Source organism: Coturnix japonica, chromosome 3 (genome assembly GCF_001577835.2).
Source record: "Coturnix japonica isolate 7356 chromosome 3, Coturnix japonica 2.1, whole genome shotgun sequence".
Lineage (NCBI taxonomy): Eukaryota > Metazoa > Chordata > Aves > Galliformes > Phasianidae > Coturnix > Coturnix japonica.
The window spans coordinates 39757277-39783879 of record NC_029518.1 but is presented as its reverse complement, the minus strand read 5'-3'; the positions used below and the strand labels follow the sequence as shown (position 1 = coordinate 39783879).

The 26603-nt window shown below is 35.4% G+C and overlaps 1 protein-coding gene across 11 annotated transcripts in view; it reads left to right on the top strand.

Annotated features, from left to right (window-relative positions):
* QKI (QKI, KH domain containing RNA binding) overlaps positions 1 to 26603 on the top strand; it is a 138069-nt gene that overhangs the window by 22382 nt on the left and 89084 nt on the right. For all 11 annotated transcript variants that reach the window (XM_015858036.2, XM_015858029.2, XM_015858030.2 and 8 more), the window contains exon 2: positions 11919 to 12061. In XM_015858036.2, the coding sequence (XP_015713522.1) occupies positions 11919 to 12061 (143 nt within the window). The remainder of the gene's footprint in view (positions 1 to 11918; positions 12062 to 26603) is intronic.

The following is a 26603-nucleotide window of genomic DNA, read 5'->3' as shown; positions in this document are numbered from 1 at the left end:
CTCCTTTTTGTGAAAGATCCTGCTACTAGATTTGGGTGACTGTAATAATAAGTGACTTGTAGAGTGAAGATGCTGTTATTAAGAAAGTCAGTTCATTAAGAAAAAGGAAAAATGATCATATATCACGAATACTGGTCACAGTTACCTGAAAACTTTCAGTTATCAAAAATGTATCAACACACAAGTGTTTCTGTTATGCTGTATATGAGTAAATTTTTGGTAAAAACAAAGGAAAACCCAATGAAGCAAAGAAATTTTCAGTATTTCATAGAGGGTCTGAATGCATGTGTGTATTAAGTTGCTCCATCAAGTCATGCACGTATATCTTTTTCTTGGTAAGAATACAGCATAGCATGCTGTAAGCATATTTGGTTTTCAACTTCAGTAGTAAACACATACGTTGGATTTTCTAACAAATACTCAAGTTTGAGATATGAATTCTAGAATTATTGTCTTGAGTATCTTACAGAAATAAAGAAACACTTTGATTTGGTAAGCTTCTCAGAAATGTGTGATTTCTTCATATTCTTCATCATCTTGATGTACCTCTGTGTAGATATCTTCAGAATAGTTCTGGCTTGTGCTTACCAAAGTACTGGACATAGATATTTTTGAGTAGGACTACTGGACCTACCCAGACAAGTTTTCAACTTGCTAATCTGCTTTATGTTGGCCTGGCGTTAAGAGCCAATCATCTACTGTATGTCAGAAAGAAAAGAAGGATGGTTAGTAGGCCCATCCTGGTCTATTTTGTTCTGAATAAGTATGAAATTAAAAATAGTATAAATAACCAAGGATTTATTATTGTTTATAAGGATAAGCCAGGTGTGTACGGTCTCATTAGTGAAAGCTCTGTTATATTTCAGTAGTGAGCCTGGTTCCGTTTATCAAAAGGAGAATCCACACAATAGATGAGCTACTATAGTTTTTGAACTTCAATGAAGAGTATCTTCTGACCATTAAAAAAGAAGGTGGGGGGAAGGGAAAAAAAATTCAGAATCTGTCTATACCTATGGCAGTCAAGTGCTGTTGTTAGTAGTATAAGGAATACTCCTGGTGGAGGGTTGTTGTTTTCTTTTGTGGTAAATCTTTCTTTTTTTCTTGAAGGGAAAAAAAAAGGCTTGGAAAGATTAGCAAGTATGTTTTAGCATACCCAACTGCAAATTAAGTTTTGAACATTCCATTTATTATGTGAAATAAAAGTAAGTAAAACAGAGCAAATAAGTAAGTTTCATTGCAGTAGCATACTGAAGTAGCAATATTTTTGTTTCTCAACTTACTGCGCTTTAGCTGTGGCTGATTCTCTTCATTAAAGTTTTGCTGGCTGTGCATGCTTAGAAAGAGTTTGTTGCCTTGCTGATTTCCTGCCTGCTAGTATTGTGTTGAGTCAGATGTCTGAGCTAATGCATGGGACAAAAGGCTGGATAACAGCAAGATTAGTATACCATAAATCTCTTTGTTTCAGCTCATGTTAGAGTCTGGGAAAATAACTCAGCTTTAGTACAAATGATAATTTAAAAAAATAGCCTTTTTAAAAAAATTATTTTAACCTTAATGTTAGGTCTCAGTTCATGTAAAGTTTAGTTCTGTTGTCAGGTTTCAGAATCTTGTTTACATAGATTTGTCTTATAGAAGTTTATTCAGATGTATGCATTTGCCATGAATTCAAGCATGGTTTTGTTGTTTTTTTTCCTTACCTAAGGTTGATGAAAAATGAGCAGCTTTCCAAAGTTGACTGGTTATCTTCATTGCTTCAGTGGGAAACTGAAGTTGCTCAACATTTGTTAATGTGAGAACTTGGTTGACAGTCTTTAAGTAGCGCATTTTCTTCATGCTAGACAGTACTTAACATAAATACAGGCACTTCTTTAATCCTTAAAACATCTTGGTTATTGTATTTAGTCTTGCCATAATTATATTGCTAAATTTTTCAACTATTCAATGAATTTTTGTCACTGATTGTATTTGTATAATTAACTACAATTTCTAGTAAAACAAAACTTTTTCAATTACCATACAGTTCTTTTAATGGATTCCTTTTAACTCTGATGCCTGAAATAAAAAGATGTTCAGTATCTTAAGTTTACTGTTCCTATCATAAGAGTGGGTTGCAGCAGTCTGAGAAATCATCTGCATACAGAATTATTTTCTTGGTATGTTATTTGTTTAATGTGGTATAATTTGAAGACCATCTTTTAAGGAATCCCTATCTCAGATCGTGTATCATACATATGATCTGAAAATGGTTAAATGCTGTTCTAATATTTCCTTCTCTTACATCATTACAGTTGTGGGTTCTTCAGAATCGTGTCTTTCAAATTCAGATTTCTTCAATTGGTAAATTTAATCTGAGGCCAGTTTCAATCAGTTTAGCTTTAAGCAGACATTGCTCTTTGAATTCTCACAGTAGTGGCAGTTGTCAGTGTATGGGAATGGGCAATCCTATCTTATTCATCTTCTTTTCTTTCTTTCAAGCATCTTTATTTTTTCCTGTATTTCTACACAATCCATACCTTCAGCATGAATCTTTCTTTTTGGATGTGGCCTGCCACAATTGCATTGACAATTTTAATGTACTTCCATTCTCTATTAAAAATACCACACGGAGTTATATCAATGAAGATACTGTTCCATTGTTCGGTTTGTGATTCCATCCTGTCCCTTTCAAACAATGAGATTTTACTGGGGGGTGGAGGACAAGGAGAGGGGTTAGCAGGAAATGACATCCTAGTTGTGCACCATTCAGTTGTTATTCAGAGTGAGGTTGCACTTTCATTAATTCATTTTTAGAGATGTACTTCATCCTTTACAAGGTTTTCATTCACCTTTGGTCAACCTCCTTTTAGGTAGTTCTACTTTTAGTACAGCTGTTGTCACTTTTATTTTAGGTCATGCCTTGAAGGGTTTTTCTAGGAAACTCCATTTAACTCAGTTCCATTCAGAGTGCTGAATATGAAACTCAAATTAGCACTGTGCTGTTTCCTTCAGCACACTCTTTTAGACTGTGCTAGACTAGCAAAACTTTGGTAAGTTTGCGTTATATTATGCTTTAGACTTCTGATATTTTATCAACGTTTCTCAAATTGTTATAGTAAAATTCGACTGTTTCTGACTGTACTTGAACACAGATTTGGAGCCTTTTTATGCTTATTGTAGTTCCAAATGAGTTTCCAGCTTTTCTTCTCTTTCCATTATCTATCTTTGAACACTTCCATTCAAATAATTCAGCTAATAAGTTCCATTATCTTACCAATATCAGTAACACGGATATGTAAGTTTAAAAAATAAAAAAATAAAACTGTGGTTCATCTATTTGCTCAGGTCTTGTAACTTGTCTTGATGGCTTTCTCCTCTGAAGCCTTCTTAGTTTACTCAGGCCAGATCTAAAGCAGCTTTTCTTCTTGAATAGCTTGATAGATAAATCCATCAGTTCATCATATAAAGGATATTTGGCTGCTGCTATGCTAAGAGTTGATGTCTGTAAAAGTTAGGCATAGTAACTTAAGTATTAAAAGTTATGTTGAGAATGTGTAATCTTTTCCACAAATTGGAAATAACTGATTTAAGGATGTGGATCGGCCATCTGTGTTATTAATTTTCTTAAACTGCACTGTTGCTTTTGTATTTGGTTAATAAGGACTTCCTTGTGCTTAAGCAGAGATGTTTATGTATGTTGATGTAGCACCTAGCTCAAGGAGTCTTGGAATACTTAAAAGTTTTTTTGAAGTCACATCCTGATCTAACAGTGTCTTTAAATCAGATCAGTGCAGTGGTTTATGTATTTGATGTGGTCGATGACCAACTTGTTGGTGTCAGTGTTAGCACTTGTTAACTGAAAATTTTTACTTCCTTTCTGTCTTGTGATTAAAAGTCACATTTTCATGCCAACATAGGGCAGAACAAGACAAAAGCATGTGATACGGAGAACTGTGTTTAAAAATTAGGATTGTGTTACTGCTGTACATGACAAATTAAAAAAATATATATAAAATAAAAAAAACCAAAGGCGGGGGAGGGGGAGAAGAAAACCGGGGATGAGATGAGCTGGTCTGTCCTTTTCAAATGGGTAAGATTCCAGTTGAAGTGAGATGTTGGCTCTGCCTCTTATGAAATAATACTTTGTCAGGTGTACAAAAACCTAGTGCCCAAATGTGTGATGATGAAGGCTCTTCATCAGCATCTCAGTGACAGTATTCTTTATTAAGATAAATACAGTTTATTTCATTTGTGGAAGATACCATTAGGGACTGGACAACGGCTTGACTTGTGGATGGGAAGATTTGAAGTTAGAATGGAGTTTAAAATTTCTAATAGAGTGGATGGCTCTTTTTTCTTTCTTTTCTTCATGCGATTGATAGTTTGGACAGAATTTTATTACTGCTGATTCTCCTTCATCAAAGACATCCAAGCTGTTAATAAGTGTACTTAATACTCATTTGATTCCAGCTAATGGCTGTGGAATGGGATAGAGGGGGAGGGGAATAAAGGTAACAACATGAAGTATGCATATCCACTCTACTTTAAGTATTTATGTAACTTGCTGTAAAGAGAAATAGAGTGAAAGGTGTTTATAGTAAGTAAGTAAGTGTGTTATGAATGTGATCTTTCAGATCCACTAAAGTGGTTGTGCTGTTCTGTTGGATTTTATTAGTGGAAAAATTTTATAAGTTGATTCTGTTAATCTAACCCATGTTGATAGACAATTTTGTAACAAGCAGTGTACGTTCATGTACTCTGAGTTTTCTAATAATGCTGACAAAGAGCTGAATGCTCTGGATTCGTTTTCATGATTCTAATACTTGCTTCAGAAACAGTGAATTTCTTTAACTCCTAGTTTAGATGTACTGGTTTGTGTCTACCAGCTTATGATTCAAGAGTCTTTCAGTTGTCATTTGAGTGCGGATGGGCATTGTACACCAGTTGCTAGATGATGTTAGTTGAAGATGGCAAGCAGCTCGTGGAAAGGTTCATATAACTATCCTTCCTGTTAGGAACTTTTAAATTGATATTGATGTTACATTTATTTGTTTGAAGCATACAGGTATATACAGACACAGGACTTCATCTCAAACATTCAGCTTTCAAAGTTTATCAAAACAAGGAAGTTGCTTCTTTGTATTATTTTCTTAACTGTTTGTGAATTGCCACTGTCAGGTGCATTATAGGGTTGATGGACTTGTGATCAGATTTGTTAGGGTCATTTTGGTACACCACTGTATTGAGTAACATAAGAGGAAGTTTTAGAAAGCGGAAACAAGTGCATAGTCAAATGCACAAATTCAGTGGCATCTGAATTTGCCAAATCATTTTGTTAGAGTTTCATGTTGTGTTCTAAACCAAAACTGCTCATGTACAAAAATGCATTAGAAGTGGACTGTTTTCTGTATGTCTGCTTTCTTAGCTTTGATGCCAGGTGTTCAAACATGATTTATTTGCCTAAAATCCTTGGTTTTTCCATGAATTAGTTTCTGAAGGAAAGATTATAGGAATCTTGCCTAACACTCAAGCATTTCTCTGATAAATAGACCTGGATGGGTAGAATGAATGCCTGTGCAACGTTTCATTCTCTGTACTGATGATACATGCAAGGTACGAGTTCATGTGGCATAATATTAAAAATTACGTGGTTCTTTTGCTTGCAATTCCATTTCTGCTGCATCAGCAGTAGCAGCAAAAAACACTACTTTTAACAGTGATGACTGTTAAAACTGTGTTAAATAAAAACTACTTCTTTGCTAAATAAGAATATTAAAGCTACTAGATTAGAAAACTTAAGGCCAGGCTGGATGTGGCTCTGGGCAGCCTGGGCTGGTGGTTGGCGACTTTGCACTGGGGTAGGGTTGCAACTGGATGACCTTTGAGGTCCTTTTCAGCCCAGGCCATTCTATGATTCTGTGATAATATAGAGAGAAAGGATAACCATGCTCTGTTTTTTGAGCTTTTTTATCTGTTTTTGAAATCAGTTTGTTGCAGACCTTAACAGCTGGTCACAAGAGAAGGCATTTTGTGGGTTCTTGCAAAAAGTATGTCTCAATTTGATACTGAGAGTACTGAAAAAGTTGTTGAAAGTGCAGCCCACTTATCATTGGTGTGACAGTTTATTCATCAAAAAAATTACTGCAAGATTGGGCTCAGAGGAAGAAAGAGAAAGGAAGTAGAGTATTGACAAGGTATTAGAGGATGAGTTGAAATCTGAAATGCAAACACTATTTTTTGAGTGTGTATGAGGCTGCTTCATCTGTGTCCGATACCACGTTCTCAGTGGTGGTGCCTGGGATTTACAAGTTTTTTTTCTTCTGAGTTAAGGTGCTGTGTATGTGAGACTCTGCTGCTGCGTTTTTTTGGACCTTTTTTTATTTTGCATTTTAAGATGTATTTAAATGTGGTGTGCCTGGTGTCAATAGAGGAGTTGTGAGGTATTACCATGCTGGTCAACTTGTAGTTGGAGCACACAGTCTGTGTTGGCCTTCAGAGCATTGTGAAGAGAGGTTATAGTGTGTCTGCCTTTAGAAGTTCTTCATTGAGAACAGATTGTGATACTTATAGTCTTCCTGCTTTTTTCTCTCAATTATTAGCTAAACTATCTCAAGTGCTTTGCTTACAATATTATTGGATACTGTTTGAGGTAAGCAGCATGGTGTATAAAGGCAGTAGGAAGTGATGACAAAAATAAAGGCATCTAATTGCATCTAATTTATGATTGAGGTTCTAATGGAACTTTATGGAATGACTTACCTACCATCACAAATAGTGATTTGAATTCTTTAGAAAGGTAATCTGCAAGTCTGAAACTCTGTAACATTTGTTTGCCCTATTGGGGACCTATCTGATTGCAAAAGGATAGAGAAAATGTATTGTTCAAATTCCTTTTAAATTTCTGAATTGATAATCTAGCAGAAGTTATGTGCAGTAATAATACTTCATTAAAATATTTGCACACATTAGCATTTCATTTTAAGAATATGAAGCTGTAGTAGGAAAGAGCGAGGAGAAATGTTGTTTTTCTAGCCTGCCCCTCCAGCTTAATTAATACAGATCACAAGAATTTTGGAACTGTTGAAGTGTTCTGAAAGCTTTCAGAATTGTTCTTTTCTCACCAAAGAAATGGAGAAAATATTGAAAGCATTGGGTTTTTTTTGTTCTTAGTGTCATGGTCTGTCGGAACCAAATTAGCTATTAGAGCAGTATTTTTGTTTCTAACCACATAAAATTATGCTGAGCTTAAAAGTTTGATGGTTCTATTTCAGGCATAACTTGTTTGTACCTTCTCAAAGAAAGCCTGAAATGGAATGATCTATGCATCACTAAGGCTTGAGTGTCTTATATGCTTTAGTCTTATGAACGTAACTTTTCCCCTGCCCCCACCAATTCCACTTAAAGATTTAGCTTTTTAAGGTCTGCTTTTTGTTGTTCCCCTGCCCCCTTCCATATGAAACCAGCTTATGACTGGAAATCTTCAACTCTGTCAAGCTTTGCTTCCTCAGCAAAGTGTATTGATTTGAGTCATTAGATAGTTAATATTTTAACTCATTCTGAATCTCATACAGGTTTTGGCTATTGGTTTGTTCCAGCCACACTTGCTCTGCATTGTAAAAATCAAAAATGGCAGATGTGGTTCTTCTGTGCAACTCTGAAAGGAACGAGAGAGGAAGAATTTGAACCTTTTCGGTGGCTTTCTGTCCTGCATCATCTTTATTAGAGGTTTAGTGTCCCTCTGCACTTTTCAGTGCTACTGTCCTGAACACCTTCACCAAGTTTTCCTTCCTCAAAGTGGATGCTTGGAAGCAGTAACCTTTTGGTGGCTCTTAATGTGGTGACAAAAATTCAGCTGAACCGCAGTCCTTCGTGCCCTCAAGACGGAAGGATAGTTTGTGATTACGTAGCATGAAGAAATCAAAAAAGTATGCATCTGTAGCTAAATGTAGTTGTAATAAAGAATGTGTTCTGCTTTGGATTGTATCTTAGATATTGGAGTAAAAAATGCTGTCAGAAAGAAAGAAAAGATTACTTGCATAGCTCTTAGGGGCACAGGGAGAATAATGTTCTTCTGAAGCTAGCATGTGTCACTGTTAGGATAGGTGACTATGTCATGCTGTATTAAGGTAGAATAAGATAACTATATTGAAACCGGTTTGTCTTGTTCTAAATCCGTTCCTTCAGTGTTCTGCTGTGAACAAGACAAATCCATCATTTTTTTTGTTGAACTTAAGTCACTTTTAGAGTAAGAACAGACTGTTGTTAAAGGTTAATAATATGAATTTTGAAATTCTTTGTGGGAGTTTCTACTTCTGTTCACAGTAGAGGTAGGTGCTTAGATCTTTTCAGTTTTATAGGTATAGTGAAGCTGCTTTTTTATTTTCTTTAGTCCTCTCTGCTGCTGTAATTAAGCATCTCTCCTTAATAACTGACTTAAATCCCTTGAGTGCTATAGAATATAATTACTGCTATGATGTTAGGATAAAGTAGTTAGAACTGTACTTAGATGTTGACACTGAAAATAAAGCTTGACTTATTCTCTAATCGGTTGGCTTCCTGTAAGATACTGTGGTGCAAGAATTTGTGGAGAAGCCGAAGCCTTTTATATGAACGTGGGAAGTGTGATTTCATGAGGCACATGCCAAAGAAGCTCTTGAGAAGGAAAGACAGAAATATCTGTTTAGTAGTCTGTGAGAAGATAATATGAAGTAAACATAAATAAGTCTCTTTACTTGAGTTGCTCTTTCTTTGATTTGTGCATGCATTGATAAAATACAAAAAGGTGAGCTGTTGGGAGTATGTGATTTTCCTACTTGTGTACTGTTCTTCCTATTTTTAAGCATTTCAAAATAGAATGAAACTATGATACTAGGTTAGAGTTAGAAGAGAGTGGAGCTTCTGCCTCTTCTGATGTGTTCCTGAAGAGGTATTCTGGAGTATTCCTGCACTTCCCATTAAACTTTTATTGGAGGTGCTGGGGAAAAAGGAAGAAAGAAAAAAGTAGATAGGGTAGTAGAACTGTTTAAAATGACTGACACAGTTGCAAGGTACCAAAGGACTTGGAAGCTTGATTTTAGTGTAATGGAGCGAAGTAAAATCATATGATCAAAATTCTGTACTTTGTGTATGGGCTTTTGAAGGCTATTGTGTGGCTAAAGTGTGGTCAAACAGGAAGCAGGTGTCAGATGCCCCATTAGTCTTAAAATGCGGGGAGAAGAAAAAAAGAATATGTCTAGAGCATTTGGGAGAGTGCTTGTGAGTAGGCTGGGCGAAGAAGTTAGGATGGAAAATAGGTTCTCTGATAGATAAAACCAATGATGTGAAGGAAATGTGTGTAAGAAATCAGCAGAATGATTGAGAATGGATGAATGTGAGGTTATAATTTAGGTAGCAGCTCTCTGGTTTTTCTAAATACCACACAAGTGAAAATATGCTCCCACACAGTGGTTTGACAAAAGAAGAATTTGGGGGCCTGGTCAGCAATTGAAGGAAAAATGGAAAACCGTTGTTGATATTTTACCTGTCACTTCTGAGTATTTCTTCTGAGATCTTGGAAAAAGTATCAGAGACAAGAAAGAAGATAAAAGCTCAAGGAGAAGGAAGAATAAGAAGTGATGAAGCTGGATAAATGTAGTTGACTGTCCTTGATCTGATGTTTGCGATGGCTTGAACACGGTGAGAGAAGACAGAAGCCAAGCCCTAGCTATACAGTGTGTCTGGTCCTGTCGTGGAAAAGAAGATCTTAAGTTGATTGATACATACATAAGCTGTATGTAACATTTGAGGCGTGATAAATGACTTCGGTTTAACAAAAGGCAGTGTGCAGTGGTAGTTCTCAAGTCGGCTTATCGTAATGTGTGTGTTCTGAATGTTTAGTTCTTTTGTGCCACAGCTGTGACATACAAGTATTTGCAAAACAAAGATTAAAATACGTGGGTTTACTTTTTTTTGGTGTGTGTTTTTTCTGTGCGTTTGAAAACTAGAGTATCTAATGTTAGTGTTTATATTGTACATGAATGATACAGTTGAAAATGAGTTTTTCAGGGTGACTACTCCGTAGCTGCCAAGCACAGATAAAAATGACCGTGTTACTTCTTACACTTGGAAACCTAGGCAAAATGTGTGGCCTGTTTGAGTGTAGTGGAAGTTAATGGAAAATCTGAAAAGAATGAAAAGGAAATGGAGTCTGCCAAAAGATAGTAATATTTGTTCAAAGAGATGTGTTAAAGAGCTTCTTTGTATGCTGGAGCCAGGCTAAATACTGCTTGTCGTCCTGTGGATTTTTTGTGCCTGTTGCCAAAACCGTGAGTGTAGATGAGGCTGTGGATTTTTTTTTCCCCGTGAGCTATGATTATATGATGATGAAATTTGTGTTCTCAATACTAAACAGGTGTTAAGCACCAAATTGCTATACAGTATATGTGATTGAATATGTCAGCTTCTAGCGGAGAAACAACTTGTTCTTGAATATGCAGAGTATGTTAGAAATAATTCAGAATAATTTGCTTGAAAATGAAGTCTGCTGTGTTTCAGAAACTTGTCATTATGCAGGCTCCCTTTCCCCCAGCTCTTCAAGTGGTGGAATCTCAGCTGTAAATTGTTTGGCACAAAACCTTGGTTATGAAACAAGTTCTTATTATCTTCTTGTTTACTACTGTACTTTAAAGTGACTTTTTGTTTCTATGGCTTCCTCTGTTCGTAGTAAAATAAAATTTCTCTTGTTTTTGTTTTAATTTTGGACATTTTGAAAGCAAATGAAACAATTCTGAGTAAAGTAATGAAATAATGAAATATCTGTATTTACTTTAAAACCTGTACTTTAAGTCTTATCTTACTGATTTGGCAACAATACTTGCTTAAATGTTAACTTTCAGATTGGAATGCAGGTGATACATGAGATCTAAGCAGTTCTTCAGGGGTACTGGGAATAAGCTCATTGATAATTTCTTTTGTACTAGTTTTGGTGTAGTAAGTTATGAACTGTTACTTGCTTTATTCCTATAGCAGCAATTTAAACACTATTTTAACAGTACTAGGAACTAAGTATAAGGTCTTGTTAAAACTCTGGATCTGTTCTCAAAGCTAAGGTTCAGTGAAATTAACCTAAATTTGAACAAAGTCATCTGTTTTAACAACCATGTTTATATCTACTCAGCTTTATTTTGTAAGTAAATTAACATCTGTAGATACGTAATATAGATGTACTTGGCAGAAACAGTACTTAGAAGACTACTTATGATGTTCCCTAGTGATGTGATTAACTTCCACGAGTTTTTCATTTATTTGCAATGAAAAAATAGGATATATATATCCTAAATACACACACATATATTTGTGTATAATAATTACAAGCTTATCTGTTTAGGTGTGTAGGGATGACCCAGCTCACTGATTCATTGTACTGGGTGATTGTCAATAGAACTATTTACTAGTTTGTCGTCATATCATGTGCTCAGTAACTCTTTACTTGGACTGTCATGTTTCTTACAGCTCAGATGCACCATTTCATTTCCAAATGTTGTAGTTGCCTCCATTTTCCTATTTTTTTTTCTCATTTTTATTATTATTATTATTTTTTCTCATCAATTTTTTTCTTCCTAGAAGCCTGGTTGTAATAAGTATTTAAACAGCTATTGTATACTTCTAAAGTCATGAACAGTTTTGTAACTTTTCAGGAGCTTGCAGATAATTTGTACTTGAACAGTTGAATTTCATAAATAGGACTGAGTAGGCAGCAAATTTACAGTTGTGGAGAAAGGGCTTAAGATATCTGCTGCAATAAAAAGGAAGTAGATTTGTGTTTTGTCTTAAAGTAATGCTCTTTTAGAAAGGAAGAAATTGACAATGAGATTTGGGAGAAATTAAATAGAGGAGATTGTCATGATAGATTGTAAACTGTTACCGTATTTAATACATAATATACATTTTTTTTCCCCCTACAGAAATTAGCAGAGTACGGAAAGACATGTATAACGACACATTAAATGGTAGTACGGAGAAGAGAAGTGCAGAATTACCAGATGCTGTGGGACCTATTGTACAGTTACAAGAGAAACTATATGTGCCTGTAAAAGAATATCCAGATGTAAGTATATCTTTTTAGTCCCTAAATTATTTCTTGATCCTTATGGTCGTCTCTAAATGTAAATTTGCTCACTCTGAATCGCTTTTGACAAGATACTTCTTAGGAAAACTGTCTGTGTACTGCTTGGTGGCTTGATACATAGTGAAGCAAAAGGTGAGTGGTTGGAGGTTGTGTGGATTATAATTTACTGTATCTAAGATCTGAATTATTTTGTTCGTTCAATGCTGTCAGTCCTGAGAAACTGTGTTGTGAGTTTTGTGGGGGATGTAGTTCTTGGACAGTGTACTTTTCTCTTAAGTGTTATTCTAAAAGTCAGTAGTTTGCCCTAGATGTTCCTGGACACCACTTAGAGATGGTACTACCATTTGCCCCATACCTCTGTAACCACTTCTTTTGCATATAGAATTTTCCCTTAGGCAAAGTTTCTTGCATGCATTCAACTGTCAGAATTTCCATTGGGTCACCTTTTCTTTTGAATCTGTAGCATTTTGAAGGAGAATGGTTTCGTTTAACTAGAAATATTTAGAACTCTCTGATCTGAGTAATTTCTTAGAACTTATTGGAAAATAGTCCTGTCAAAGTCTACCCCATCTGTTTTCTTTAATCATTGTCAGGAAATTGATAGTTCCCCCTAGTGCAGGAGTTGAATTTGGGGAATATGCATATAAATATCTGCTTATGTGTATTGGTATACATATGCTTATCTGCATCCATGCCAAAAAACACTAATTGTTTTGAAACTACTTGGAATTCTTTATCTTTGAGAGGAACTGTGTAGTGCAGTTGGTCTGTAAAATAAACTAACATATTATTTAGATGTGTGTATGTGTTTTAGAGCTATATTAGTTCATAGCTTTTTAAAACATAGCCTATTGTTGAAATCATTTATGTTATAATTGTATGATGTGTCATTTGTGAGTAGCTACCTTAACTATCATTTGCAGTTTTATAGAACTTGATGCTTGATCTACTAGAATCATGAGTTGAAAGGAATAAAAATGAATTGTGTTGATGATTAAGCTTTTCTTCCAGAAATCAAGGGTGCAGTAGCTCAGCACTTGTTTGGCAGTTAATTATCAAATAGATTGTAAATAACCAGGGAAAAGGTTGTCTGTGGTACGGATGAAACACTTGTGTAACACTTTGGCTGTAGGATTTCCTGACTCTCTAGCTACTGCTACCTCTTTGTTTGCCTTTAGAAGAATGCCCTTGAAGTGATCACTATTTTATAAAGCTCTTGGAAATTCAGCAGTTGGAGAGGTTTGTTCTTTGTGTATTTATGACCTGCAATATAAAGGTGGTTGTTTCTTGTGAGATAGTGTGAAAATTTTGATAGAAAATGTATCACTACTCTTCTGCTTGTTACTAACAAATCCTTATGCTAGCTCAAACATACTTTTCTGATATTTCCGAGCTTGCTTCTGACTATCTTTAAACTGGGAAGAGTAACTTTGAGCTTACTCAATCCCATGCTTGTAGAAAGAGCTGGATCAGTTTGTTCATTCAAGTGCTGCTTCACTCAGTTAAGGTGTCATCTGTTAGTAGAACTTGCCACCAGCCATGCCAGGTATTATTATATACTATTAGACTATCACTTCAACTTGATAGGAGACAGATCTATTTTTCTGGATAGGTTCTGTGTGTTGTACTCTGCGATTCATACTTGAATGGGTCGCCAATTCCAGTATTTGCTCAATGTTCTTCTTGTCTACCCATTGTCTGTCTGTATTTCTTCCTGGCTCAGAATGAGGATCTTCACAGCCTTGATGATTAGTTAAGAACCGGACTATTTAGTGCATACAAGAACAGCTCTTACAGCCTTTCTCAAAGTTAGGAATGAAATATCTTGCTTAGTGTTTAAGCTAATACAGTGTTCAGAAAGCCTGGAGTGTTGTAGTTCCAACTTGTCTTGAACATGATGTTTACTTTAAAGATAATTTAACTTGTAGCAATTGCTAATAGCACATCAATACATTCAAACTTTTATTCATATTTAGCAATTGCTTAAATTGTGATTGGATACAGGGAAGACATACTATGCAGGCTATCAGGATTACTTTGATAAATACAGTTTATTCCTTCCCTTGCCGTCATTCTCTTGCCATTAACAATCTTGTTTACCTTACAAAGACATGAAGCTGGGTAATCATAAAGGTTATTAGGAGGAAAGTGATGAGAAACAGTTTTCTGATGTAGACTTAATTTTTCTTTAAACAGAAGCTAAAATAAACATCAGTAAACTAATGTAGTGTTCTAATATTCTGGGAAGTATTTTGAAGTTATTTGAAGCACAAAGATGAGTTGACTGGAGTGGATGCCAAATAGCACCGGAGTGTAATTTTGTGCACAGAGATCTAAATCAATTGTGAGACCTAAAAGTAATGGTATGTTATCTCTTTAAAACAATCATGTGTGTATTATATGCATTCCATATAACATACAACTGTGTGTGTATGCATAAAAAGAAAAGAACAGTGAATTTTCATAGCTTCTGTTATTTTTGATACTACTATTTCGATGTTCTTGGAGTACTTACACAGAGAAAGCAATACATAAGCTTCAATTACATATCTAACGTGCGTATAAAATCCTCTTCAGTCTCCTAATAATTTTTGAGTATCTTTCATTCTGGGTTTGATTCTAAGAATGTAGTTGATGTAAGGTTCAAATTTCCAAAATTAATTTTCATCTGAGTAGTTTTTAAACGTGGGCTGTATAGAGTCTGCACTTCCAGTATTTGAAGGTATGGAGTTTTTCATGATGTAATCAGAGTGATAAATTGTCTGACTGTTGGGGTGATCTGCAGTCAGGCTCATTTTTTTTTCAGTGCACGCTTCAGTACTATAATTACACATGCTTTTATGTATATATTATTTCCTTCTTTTGTCTTTGGAAGATGTTTGATATTTATGGAAATGTTAGTCTCAAAGATTTGGGCTATTTAGTTTTTTGTTTCTTTTTAGACATTTATGTGCTCCAGAAGTGTGTCAGACAAATTGTTTAGAATAAAGAATAGCTTCGTAATTTGCCCCTTGGTTAAACTTATATTTTCTCTACAATTACATCTTCGTATCATCATTTAACTTTTTGGTGTTGTGGTTTGAAAGAACTTCAAATTCATGGAAAAAAAGTTTCATCACAGTTTTCAAGAGTGCATCTGGAAATATCTGGAAAATTAGAGCCTGTAGTAAATGGGGGAGGTGTTTGCTATTGCTTGTAGATGAATAGTTAATTCTGTCTTCAGTATTTCCTATGCTTCAATTAAATGATTTCTTCTCTTGAATTTCCCTGTAAGAGCAGAGACTGAATTTTAATACCAATTAAATGGTTTTTGGAATTAGTACCTATGAATATTGGACTGAATAGATGTTTTTCTGTTACAATCATGGCTTTATTTTTAATAAATGCCCTGTTAGCTCTGATCAATGTGAAATTCTCTGTTGGAACTCTTCTGTGCCTCTTCAGTATAAATATAAGAACTCAGTAATTATCGCATCTGAAGTAGCATGTCCTTTGAGTATACTGAAGCTCAGAGGCCAGCAGTGATAAACAGCTTGTGCATGCTTTCTTAACATTTTAGTTAAAACTGCTAAAGTAGTACAACAGAGTGATGAACACAGGGATTTATTTTACTATGGGCAACTTAATGACAAAACATTTAAATCCTTTTTCATTTTGTTAATATCAGAGTTTAATAGTATCCTTAATATGGATTAGAAAAATGATAACATCGTCTTTATTTATTGTTCTGATTCTTTTATTTAAGCTCGTCATTCCCTAATGATGAGGGAAGGAAGCTAAAAAAGCTAGCCTTGTTTACTCTTGCAGTAGTAGAGAGAGAGGGAACATAACTCTTCTCAGTAAATAAATTTGCTCTACAGAGTAATCATCAGGGCTTGAGGAAGATTTGGGAAAACGTCATCTACTGATAGAACTACCAAATATATTTGAAGGAACTAAAACAGTTTGCTTACTAATGAGATCTTTGGAACAGTGCTCTACTAAAAATAGTAAGTTTAAAAATAAGCTATGTTTGAGTTGGAACGTCGCATATTTATGAGGTTTTACGCTCTCTGGTTGAAAGTAATAAAGGAATAGATTCATTGGGGGGGGAAAAAAAGCACCTTTGTTTAGATGTTAACAAAATGGAAATCTACAAGCCTTTTCTCCTCCTGTACCTAATGTTTCATTAGATGTGTTTCCATTACTGACAATTTGAACCAGCACTTAAAAGAAATTTATACACTACACTATTTAGGGTATTATCTAGTGCACGTCATCATTTGGTTCAGACATAAACCATTGCCAAAACACGTTTATTTCAGCTTTGAAGGTACCTTGAAGATTTAAAAACAAGTAAAAGAAAAAAAAAAAAAAAAAAAGAAATCCACTTGTGTGGTCTCTGCTGGTAATATTCCAGGCTCTGCATCTGTTTACCAGTGCCAATGAGCTTAGTCTATACCTCATCCTTGTGATAGTTTCTTTCTTCGTATTTAACGCTTCAAGCATTGAGAACAATTACATTTGACAAGAGATGACATAGAAATTTATCTGTTAATATTACTTACATGTTATCATTTACTTCAGATTTTTATTAAGTTTTAAATAGATTTATTAGGGTATGTTGTAATTACTCTCATATTAAGAAATTCTTGAAATTAATGTCATGAGATTAAATTTACAGATTTGTCCAGCAAATATATGGTATTTCTGGAAAGTAGTGGATTGTTTTTCTGGATTTATCACTGTTCAGTTCCAACTCACAAGGGTATGAGAACTCTTATCTATACATTAAAAGTTACTGTTAGACATTGGGTGTCTTATGTACATACCATGAACACAAGTCGGAGGGATCATGTACTGCAGGAGGATAGTAGGCTAGAAGATGACTCCAGGCAGTGTGGACAACCTACTGTTCTGTGAATGAAATAATAATTTTAGGCTTTGGTTAGAATAGGTAGTTGGTTAAATTAATCTTACTCAAAATGGTTGGTGTTAGCAGTTGCAAAGAGTGTTTCAAACTGAACTATTTAAAGATCAACTTAAGACCTAGTCGTCAACATCTATCATGCTTGTTTTAGCTTGCGCAGTGCCTTTCATTATGGCTGGTCTCTCAATTGTAATTGTCTCTGCAGAGTTAGGCTTCCAGTGTGCAATTTATTTGATCAGAGCTGTCATCTTAATACCCTCTTTTGTTTGAATGTTCTAGAATTCTGTGCTTTATGTGCATAAATATCTTTATTTCCTGGGCTACAAAAATATCTGGGTGCATGGCTCCAGTTGGTCATGTACTATAGCTGTTAACTTGTTTTGTCAGTTTGTGTATGCTTCCTATTCCTGATTTCTCTCAGTATTTCTACATGTTTTGTATACTGTCTCTTGCAACACTAAAAATACAGAATGATTGTGTACAAATATGTGTTCAAGCAGAATGAAAGTTAGATGTGGGGCAGGGAGATTTGTGGAATACACTGTTTTTAATTGGATCATTTTCCGTCTCTTCTAACAGTTAGTGGAGTAGGAAAAGGTTTATACAGAGAGGAAGACATTCTTCAGAACGATATTTGCTTGCTGTTGTGACTGGTCAGGTATAGTTGAGTACAGTGCAGAACTTGCTGATAGCTGTTCTTGTGCACTTTAACTAGGATTGGAGAATTAAGTAAACACATAAATGCACTCACAAGAGGTGAAGTAGAGATGTGTTTAAAATGCATGTTAGTTTAGAAATTGCTCCTGAGGCAGCTGAATCAGTAGTAGGTTCTCTAAGTTCTATTACTTATTTCTAGAATATTTGTCTGCGCATATTAATTACAAAAAATGTCATTTAAATGAGAATGTGAACTGTTGATTTTTTTTTTTTTTTTAAAAAGGTGGAACATCTTAAAGTATATTTCATTTGTCAGGGCAGATTTCTTAGTACACTGTTACATTTACAGTATTCACTTCTTGAACAAGATTATTTTTTTCTATGCATTTGCACCTCATACTGTTAGGTTACTTTGCCTGTTTCCATGATTATTGTTGAGAGGAAGATTATATGCAAATTCCAGCTTAAGGAATAAAGTTTCTATTTAGATCTTTTTCTTCTTTCTTTTCTTTTATATCTTAGGAACTGTTGCTTACCTATCTCAGTTTTGAACAATTGAATTTATAGTAAGAGGCAAATGCTACCTCAGTAGATATGCTGGCATGGCAGGCAGGTTCTGTTTGGCTAGTAGGTATTCATCTGGTTGGTTTATGTATCTACTCCATGTATTTAATTAGTCTCTGCTGTGTTTTAAAACCACTAAGAGCAATAGTTGGACTTGGTTCTTTCTTTACAGTTACTTTGACAAAAATATTTATGCACAGCTCTTAAACTGTTAGCGTGTTTTTCTCCTCATTAAGAAGAGTATAGTAGTCTAATTCTGTGAAAGCTCTGATTTCTTCTGAAAATTGCTGACCTGACTTTAAACTGTGCATTTCGTTCCTTAAAACATTGTATATGAAAACGAAAAATAATTCTGGTTTAGTTCTCTTTTTGCACCTTACCTGCATGTATGTTAATTGTCTCTTATTCTATAACATAATATCCCCCAAAATCCCATCTTCCAGGAAGGCTCAATGTTGTGTATATTCATTAACCTAACGTTTAGGTTTTTAAGTTGCTTTGGTTTGTTGATAGTTCCCCTTTCTGCCCACAGAGGCTTCTCTTTCTTTATAGTGTTGACATATGCTTGAGAAGTATACTTAAGATGTAATTTTTAAATAGTCAGAACATACTGACCTGAAAAATTCAGGTTTGTCCTAAGCATAAAATTTGAGGTGGTGTATCAGAGGATACTGAGAGCTTTATCTCGATGCTATTCTTAGAGTGACTTTTCTGGTACAATCATTGGAATTGACTGAAAATTGTCTTAAATATGTAACAGTTTCTCAGATATTGTAATTTTTTTCCCTCCACCAAATGCATGTGATCTCAAAAAGTAAATGCTTCATGAAATAGCTCTGTCTCGCTGCTGCAGGTTTTGGTTTTTTTTAATCATGATTACTGGTAGTGACAAGTCATTCTCCATTTAATATCTTCAGTACTGATGGTATGAAATATATTACTCAAATTAGTATATTAAACTTCTGGATGATATATCTTAACATCATCTTTTGAATTTTACAGTTTGAATTGATCGTATTTGATCATATATTTTTTTAAGTGAAGATCTCTTGCATTAAAAGGAAAGCAAAAAGTTTGTTGTTGTCACCAAACACAAACTAAGATAATGTTCCTTGGACTTCTGTCTGTTTTGAAAATAAGATTTCTTTGTTTTTTTTCCTCCCTTCCACAAGTGCAGACTTTTGCTCTTGAGACCTGGAAGGCTTGTCAGGCTTTCTGACGGATTTCCTGTTTCTTCAAGGTAATAGTGGATGCACAAGTTGAACAGGAGAGAGATCTGGAAATCTGGCTTTGTAGCATATATGGGGCTAGAGATGTGAGCTACTCCTAACAGGTTAATTAACATATGGATCTGAAGCACATTGCAAAGCTTTATAGTAACTTTTTAATTAACTTCTTTTTCCTGCTAGAAGTGAGCTGTGTTGGTCTCCTTTAACGGACAGAATGTAATGCCTGTTTGTCTCCTTCCTTTTAAAAGCTCCTAGGTAAAAAGCAGAAGCTAGTTAGAGATGAACTTGAATTTTGAATTGTTAATATGCTGCTACTTAGCAGAAAGTCTTTGGGATAATGGATTCAATATTATTTGATAGGTAAATGTAAAGGAGCTGTTGTAACTAATGCTAGCCTTGTCTGCCTTTGTGTGCTGCTTCATGCTGACTGAAGTACATGATTCTGTGGTGTAGATGTGATGAGACTTGCATCTTTAAATGCTCCTGACCAGCTGGGCTTTCTAAGGTGTTACGGGTCCTTTTCTGTTTTGCCTTTGTATGTGTAATAGCTTCTGACAGGTAGATTTATGTTGAAGTTTGGTGTTACCATACTCTTAGCAGAAGCCCTTTTGAGGAAGTACCCAAAGTGCTAAAGGAAATACTCAGACGTTTGTAATTGGATATATGTTGTGCATTTCTGACCTGTGCTACTGCATCTCTATTTGTATTTGCAAACTTTTGTAGTGGGAGTTATAAGTGTACATTGTACGTTTTTGTAACAGCCTTTCCAGAGGGTGAATGGAATTGTTCAATTTCTGATTTGAAATATGATCAACATCAAGAAACATTTTTATTTTTTGTAGTACTATTTGGACAAGAGCAAATAGGCATCAAAAGCTATAAGACTTTTTCCTTTCACTAATGGTTAGAGTGTATCACTTGATGTCTTATGGTAGAATTATACAAAGGCTTCTAGCTGTATAGCCCTACTGTTTTTCGATTTTGAGAGAGGGCTTGCTTTATAGATATTTTGAGTAAATAGTTTGAAGTTACTTTGTTGAATAATATTTTCATGACATGAAGTTCTGGACACGTGAATGTATATTTATGTTTAGGAAGATTAAGTAACTTGCTGGGAATCTTTCCTTAGCATTTACTTACATATGACTTCAAAACATGTTTCTGCTTGTTCAGCTCTTCCTTTCTGGGGGAGAAAAAGAGAAAAAAAAGACTACATTTATTTGATAATTAAAAACAAAAGATTTAAAAAAAAAAAAAAAGTGGGGAATGGTGTCCCATAAGTATAAGAATTTCCATTTCTGCGAAGTGTTTGTAATAACAGTATCACCATCTGCAATGGGGCTCCAATTTAAACATATATTTCTCACTTCTAATTACTGAGAATAGGAAGCAGTGTACAGCAGAATTGCCAACTTAAGTGCCTTGGGTAATGTCACATGTAGTCACATCTAATTAAAAGGTGTTATTATGGAAATGAGTTGTTGGACTGTATATCCTAAGGATCCTTTGTTACCGGAATATGAGTTTAATGATGTAGACTGTGAGGCTTGGAGGGCACTGCTGGAACCTACAATTAGGTTTTGGAGACCAACTTACCCAGAGCACAACTTGTTAATTCTCCGGGTAAATGTGTCACAATTCCCAAGTAGAGCATGGAATTGAACAATTTTTACTCATCTCCTGGTGTTATTGAAACTGATGTCTTCTCGCTGTTCTGAAAACCTCATCTTAGTGAATAGGATGAAACAGATTATTCACTATCTTTCTTAAGCATGCCTACTGTTAGGTAGTTCATGGGATCTGGTTTCCTGAAGGACTTTCTGTTAACAACCTTTCAATTACTGTTTAAAGGATTTTATGACTACTTAAAGGGGGAAACTACCAAACTGTACTGTGGGCCTTTAAATCATTGTAAGTGGGCCTCTAATGATAACAGAGATTTCTATTTTAAAAGCATGAAATTGTTAATTTGTCTATCTTTACAGCTTTCTCACTTACGTTGATAATTCTAAGCAATTTAAAATCCAATTATTTCCAAAATATGACAGTAATTAGATTAATGTTTTTACATGAACAGAATGTCTAGCATAAAATATGTTTTGAGGGATAATATTTTATACTCTCTTGGAATGAAAGTGAAACTACCCGATTAAGATTATTATTTTTTAAACTTGTGACATGAAAAGAAGGGTTAATGTTTTAGATCTTAGATGTGCGCAGTTTGGTACATATGGAAAGCATTGAGAAAAAAGAAGCAAAACGTAGTAAAAACAGAAGCACTTAAATTAGGTGCTGATAGGACTAGTTTTAATTAAATATGCTGAAAGAGCAAACTGATGTTTCTCTAAAGATCTAAACGTAATATGTGTAAACAATTATCCAATTTAGAAACAGTAAAACTGAGATTAGGAGCTGGAAATAAAAAAATGTTTTTCACCTTGACTGTGTTTGACATGTCATGGCTTTTGTCTCTGATAACTGATAAGGTCTGTGCTTTGTTGTTGTGTGTTCTTGTACTCATAGCTGCTGATCCAGCCAGCGTTGTTGTCAGCTTGGTGAGGAATGTCAGTGGACTGGAGTGAAAGGGACATTAAGTGGCTGACACTGAGGGATGGCAGTAAATGAGATGAGAGCTAAATATATAGGATTGTGACATTCTAGCAGCTGGCTAAAGTCCTACTGTTTGCTGCTTGGGTATACTAGCCTTAAAAAGGAAGAGAATGCATTGTAGCACTAGGAAGAAGAAAACAGCTGGTGTCTTATCAGTCAACCCTAATGACAGAGAAGGTTAAAGAGTTTGGAAGGACAAACTTTTAAAGAGTACTTTTATTAGGTACATAAAATGTAAATTCTTAGTTTTAAATAAATTATTTTATGAAATTTGACTAAAGCTTTTCAGCACGCCATGACTCACCAAGTACAAAAATAAATGAGGACTTCACATTTGTCCGAAAAAAGTAATTTGAAAAATTAATTTACTTTTGTGTCAAGCTGTTTGTTAGGTTATGTTACGATAATGTTCTTGCAACGCTTTCTTGCTCCTTAATGGAATTCTTGGGAGCATGTTGATACTTGATATCTTTAATATTAAATTTACAAAAAAACTCTTTGTAGTAGATAAAAGCAAATGTTCTCAGGTGGTGGGAACTTTGTGTATTCTAGTTCAGCTCTTTTTGTTAATGATATAGAAAAGTATCACAATGTGATTTATTATGTATGTACAAAATTAAAGTTAATATTTGGAAAAATCACTGCTCAATTGCATAGAATGCTCTCTTTTTTTGATACACAACTATAACTCTATGAGGTCTGCTTCAAAAGTAATTACTCCTCCTGTTTTATAGTGTTATGTAGCTGATAATTTTCTCTATCTAGCAGTGTTATTTTGTTCTTTATATCTGTTGTAGTTTCTATGGAAATAAACAGGAGTCATTACTTTTGGAGCAACCTACATACCTCTATTAATTTTTCTGTGCAGTAACAGCAATCAAAATGTTAAGCTAGAAATGTGGCTAACACTTAGCTGGAAGATTAATCTTGCTTGATATTTTTTACTGCTGCTTTTTGCCTCAGTTTCTACTTTTTTTTTGTTTGTTTGTTTGTTTTTCTTGAATTCTTCAGTTTTTGAACCCAAATTAAATGATTTGTTCTAGTTTACAGCCATCAACTGCCTCAAAGAAATGAAGACCTAAGCCCAATTTTTGGCTTTTCAGCAGATCAGTGACTGCTGAACAGGCCTACCTCGTCCCCTTTTGTGTCTGAGATAGGTGCCTGTGCTGGTTGGGCATCCTGGAAGCACCCTCTGTTGAGGGTATTGGGAAGGGTAGCAGGGTGTTTTCTGAGAGAAACTCTGGGCTAAGTAGAGTGAAACGGTGCTGACTTTCTCCGGAATGGTCTTTCCTTGCCGTTATGTTATTCAGCATATACAGATTCCTTGTCCAGCACTGTGATCTGTCACAATGGGGTGAGATCAGGAAATCCCAAATCTTGTCTCCTTAGGAGGAGCTCATCCCCTTAAAACTTGTATTGGTGGCTTGTGGAAGAGATGTGTAGCCACTGAAAGCTTTATTAGAAAATATGAATAATGACAGATGGGGCTCATTTGTCTTAATGTTAACAGCTATTTTTTCCCTGTGATAAGGAGTGGCTTCTCCTTGTTCTGAACTTCCTAAGTGTTTTTTTACCAATTTAAGATGGTCTTGCATTAAATTAATGCAGTCATTTGTGGTTATCTTTTTGACAGAGCGCTTAAATAGGTACATGGGAGTTCAAATTGACTATGCATAGCTTGTTGGTGCGTGAGATAGGGTTTTCAGACCTTGTGTAAAAGAGATTAGAGAGATTTGAGTGTCTTTGCTCAGGGAATTTAGTGCATTGTGTTTAGTCAGATTTTATTTTTTTGTATATCCCTATACAGAGAGATTTATGGAAATGGAGCTAGGTTGTGATTTGAAAGTTTCTGTTGCGTTGGTGTGTGATACCATTCTTCGAGTGCTGGTTACCTTCCAAATTAGCACAGCAGTCCTTCTGGATCTCAGGCAATATGTGTATTGATCATTCAAAACTGTGTGACTTATAAAGGCCACCACCACAAACACTAGCAAAACTGTAGAGGATTTAGTAAATAAACCTTCATCCCTTCTACTTCATCTAATGCAAGTACAGGCTATTTATACTATTAGCTTTCTTTCCATGTGATTATTTAATTCTGCACAGTAAAACTAGAAACAGTTTTATTTTTAGAGTTACTGGTCAGAAATTTAATAATGACTCTTAATTCTCTCCAACTTTCTGTTTATCAGACTTTGCTTCTACTTGAAGCAGATTAGGCAATGCAACTTATGCAGTGTTGTGAAACTACTTGAGAACCTGACATAATTTTTCATCTTTTACTTCAAAAACTTGTATACATTGCATTACAAAAGCAGGTGGAATCTTCTACACAGATAAGCTAAAAATAGATTTTCTGTTCTATATCGTGATTGGAATTGTGGATGAAAATTATAGTGGTACAATAGATACCAAAATAAATGTAACTTGAAGATTTTGATTTTTGTACATGCATTTAGTTCTTATGGCAGTATTTTGATAATGGATCTTGACAGATACTGAGCAGATAACAAAAGAAACTATATGTTGACCACACGAACTATTATAGAATAATAGAATGGCCTGGGCTGAAAAGGACCTCAAAGGTCATCCAGTTTCAGCCCCCCCCCATCAGGTTGCCAACCACCAGACCAGGCTGCCCAGAGCCACATCCAGCCTGGCCTTGAATGCCTCCAGGGATGGGGCAGCCACAACCTCCTTGGGCAACATGTTCCAGTGTGTCACCACCCTCTGTGTGAAAAACTTCCCCCTAATATTCTCACCTAAACCTCCCCTGTCTCAGTTTAAAACCATTCCCCTTCGTCCCATCACTATCCATCCTTGTAAACAGCTCTTCCCCAACCTGTTTATACACTCCCTTCAAGTAGGAAGGCCACAGTGAGATCTTCCTGAAGCCTTCTCTTTTCCAGGCTAAAATAGCCCGGTTCCCTCAACCTTTCCTCATAGGAGAAGTGCTCCAGCCTTCTGATGATCTTAGTGGTCCCCCTCTGGACCTGCTTCAACAGCTCCACATCCCTCCTGTTCTGGAGGCCCCAGGCCTGGACACAGTATTCCAAATGGGGCCTCACAAGAGCAGAGTAGAGGCAATTACCTCCCTCTCCCACTAGCCACCCTTTTTTTAATGCAGCCCTGAACACAGTTGTCCTTCTGGGCTGCAAGCACTGCTGGCTCACATCCAGCTTCTAGTCCACCAGGACCCCAAGTCCTTTTTTGCAGGTCTGCTCTCAAAGAGATCTTCCCACAATTTGTATAAATACCTGGGATTGCCCCAATCCAAGTCCAACACCTTGTGCTTGGCTGCATTGAACTTAATTAGGTTTTCATGGGTCCATGTCTCCAGCCTGTCCAGGTCCTACTGGATGGCTTCCTTTCCTTCCAATGTATTGACTGCACTGTTCAGCTTGGTGTCATCTGCACACTTGCTGAGGGTGTGCTTGATGCCATTGTCTTAGTCACTGATGAAGATGTTGAAAAGCATTGGTCTGAAGACCGACCCCTGTGGGACACCACTTGTGACTTAGCATTTAGTTAACTGGGCATTGCTACTACTGAGGTTCTTCTGTTGCATGACTTAAAATTTCTGTGCTAAAAGTAAAGCAGTGTTTAAATATATTTCTAAATATTAGAATAATATTTTTTTAATAAATCTGAATGAAACAACAAACATCTAGTATCCATACTTGATAGCTTATTCAAAGTTTCTCTTATAAATTTGAGTTAAGAATTCAGAGAAAAATTGCTTTGCTTTTAAAATTAATCTATTCTCTGGGACTTTGTTTTTCTTCCTTTAATAAGGAAAGCTTTATTGCTGTTATTAGGCTGACCTGGCAAGTTAACGCAATTTTATTTATTATTATTTTTAATGGATCTGATCCATTATATTTACATGGGGGGGTTGTAAAGCTATTTGTCAGTTAAATAAGCTCTCAAAGCCTTCAGCGCAGAGGTTATTAGAGGTGAATAGTGTGGATTTAAAGGATTTAGTAATTCAATCTAAATCCCAGCTATACTTTAAAAGGCATTTTTATTTTTTGCTTTTCTGTATTTTTTTCTTAAGCATTTAAAGCACTAGGATGCCTTCTGCTATATAAAAATCATATTCTGTTGAAATCACAGGGATAATCTGGTTTGTCTGGATTACAGCTGCAGTGATCAGAGAGATTTAGATTCCTTCTTTTGAATGATCAGCAGTGGCTGTTAGTCTGGTTGATCAGAAATGAATGTAAGGGAACTGATACAGCAATCCTGTCAATAACTGACAAGTCAATCCCAGCAATTAAATTAACCTTTAAGAATTCTGTCATCTCTAAATGGAATACTTGGATATTTTTATTTTAAGGGGGCAGTTTTTATGCTGTTGTGCTGTCTTGAGGCTTTAATTTTCGTAGTACTTTGTAAAAGACTTGTTTTTATTATTGCAAGCAACATATTTTCTAGTACTTGTCAGCCAATTAAAACAACCTCAGTTTTCTACATGAAATTGCATTATTTATTTTTACCTAGCTTCCATAGTGTAAGTTGAATCATTCTTTTAACTGGCTAAATAATACTG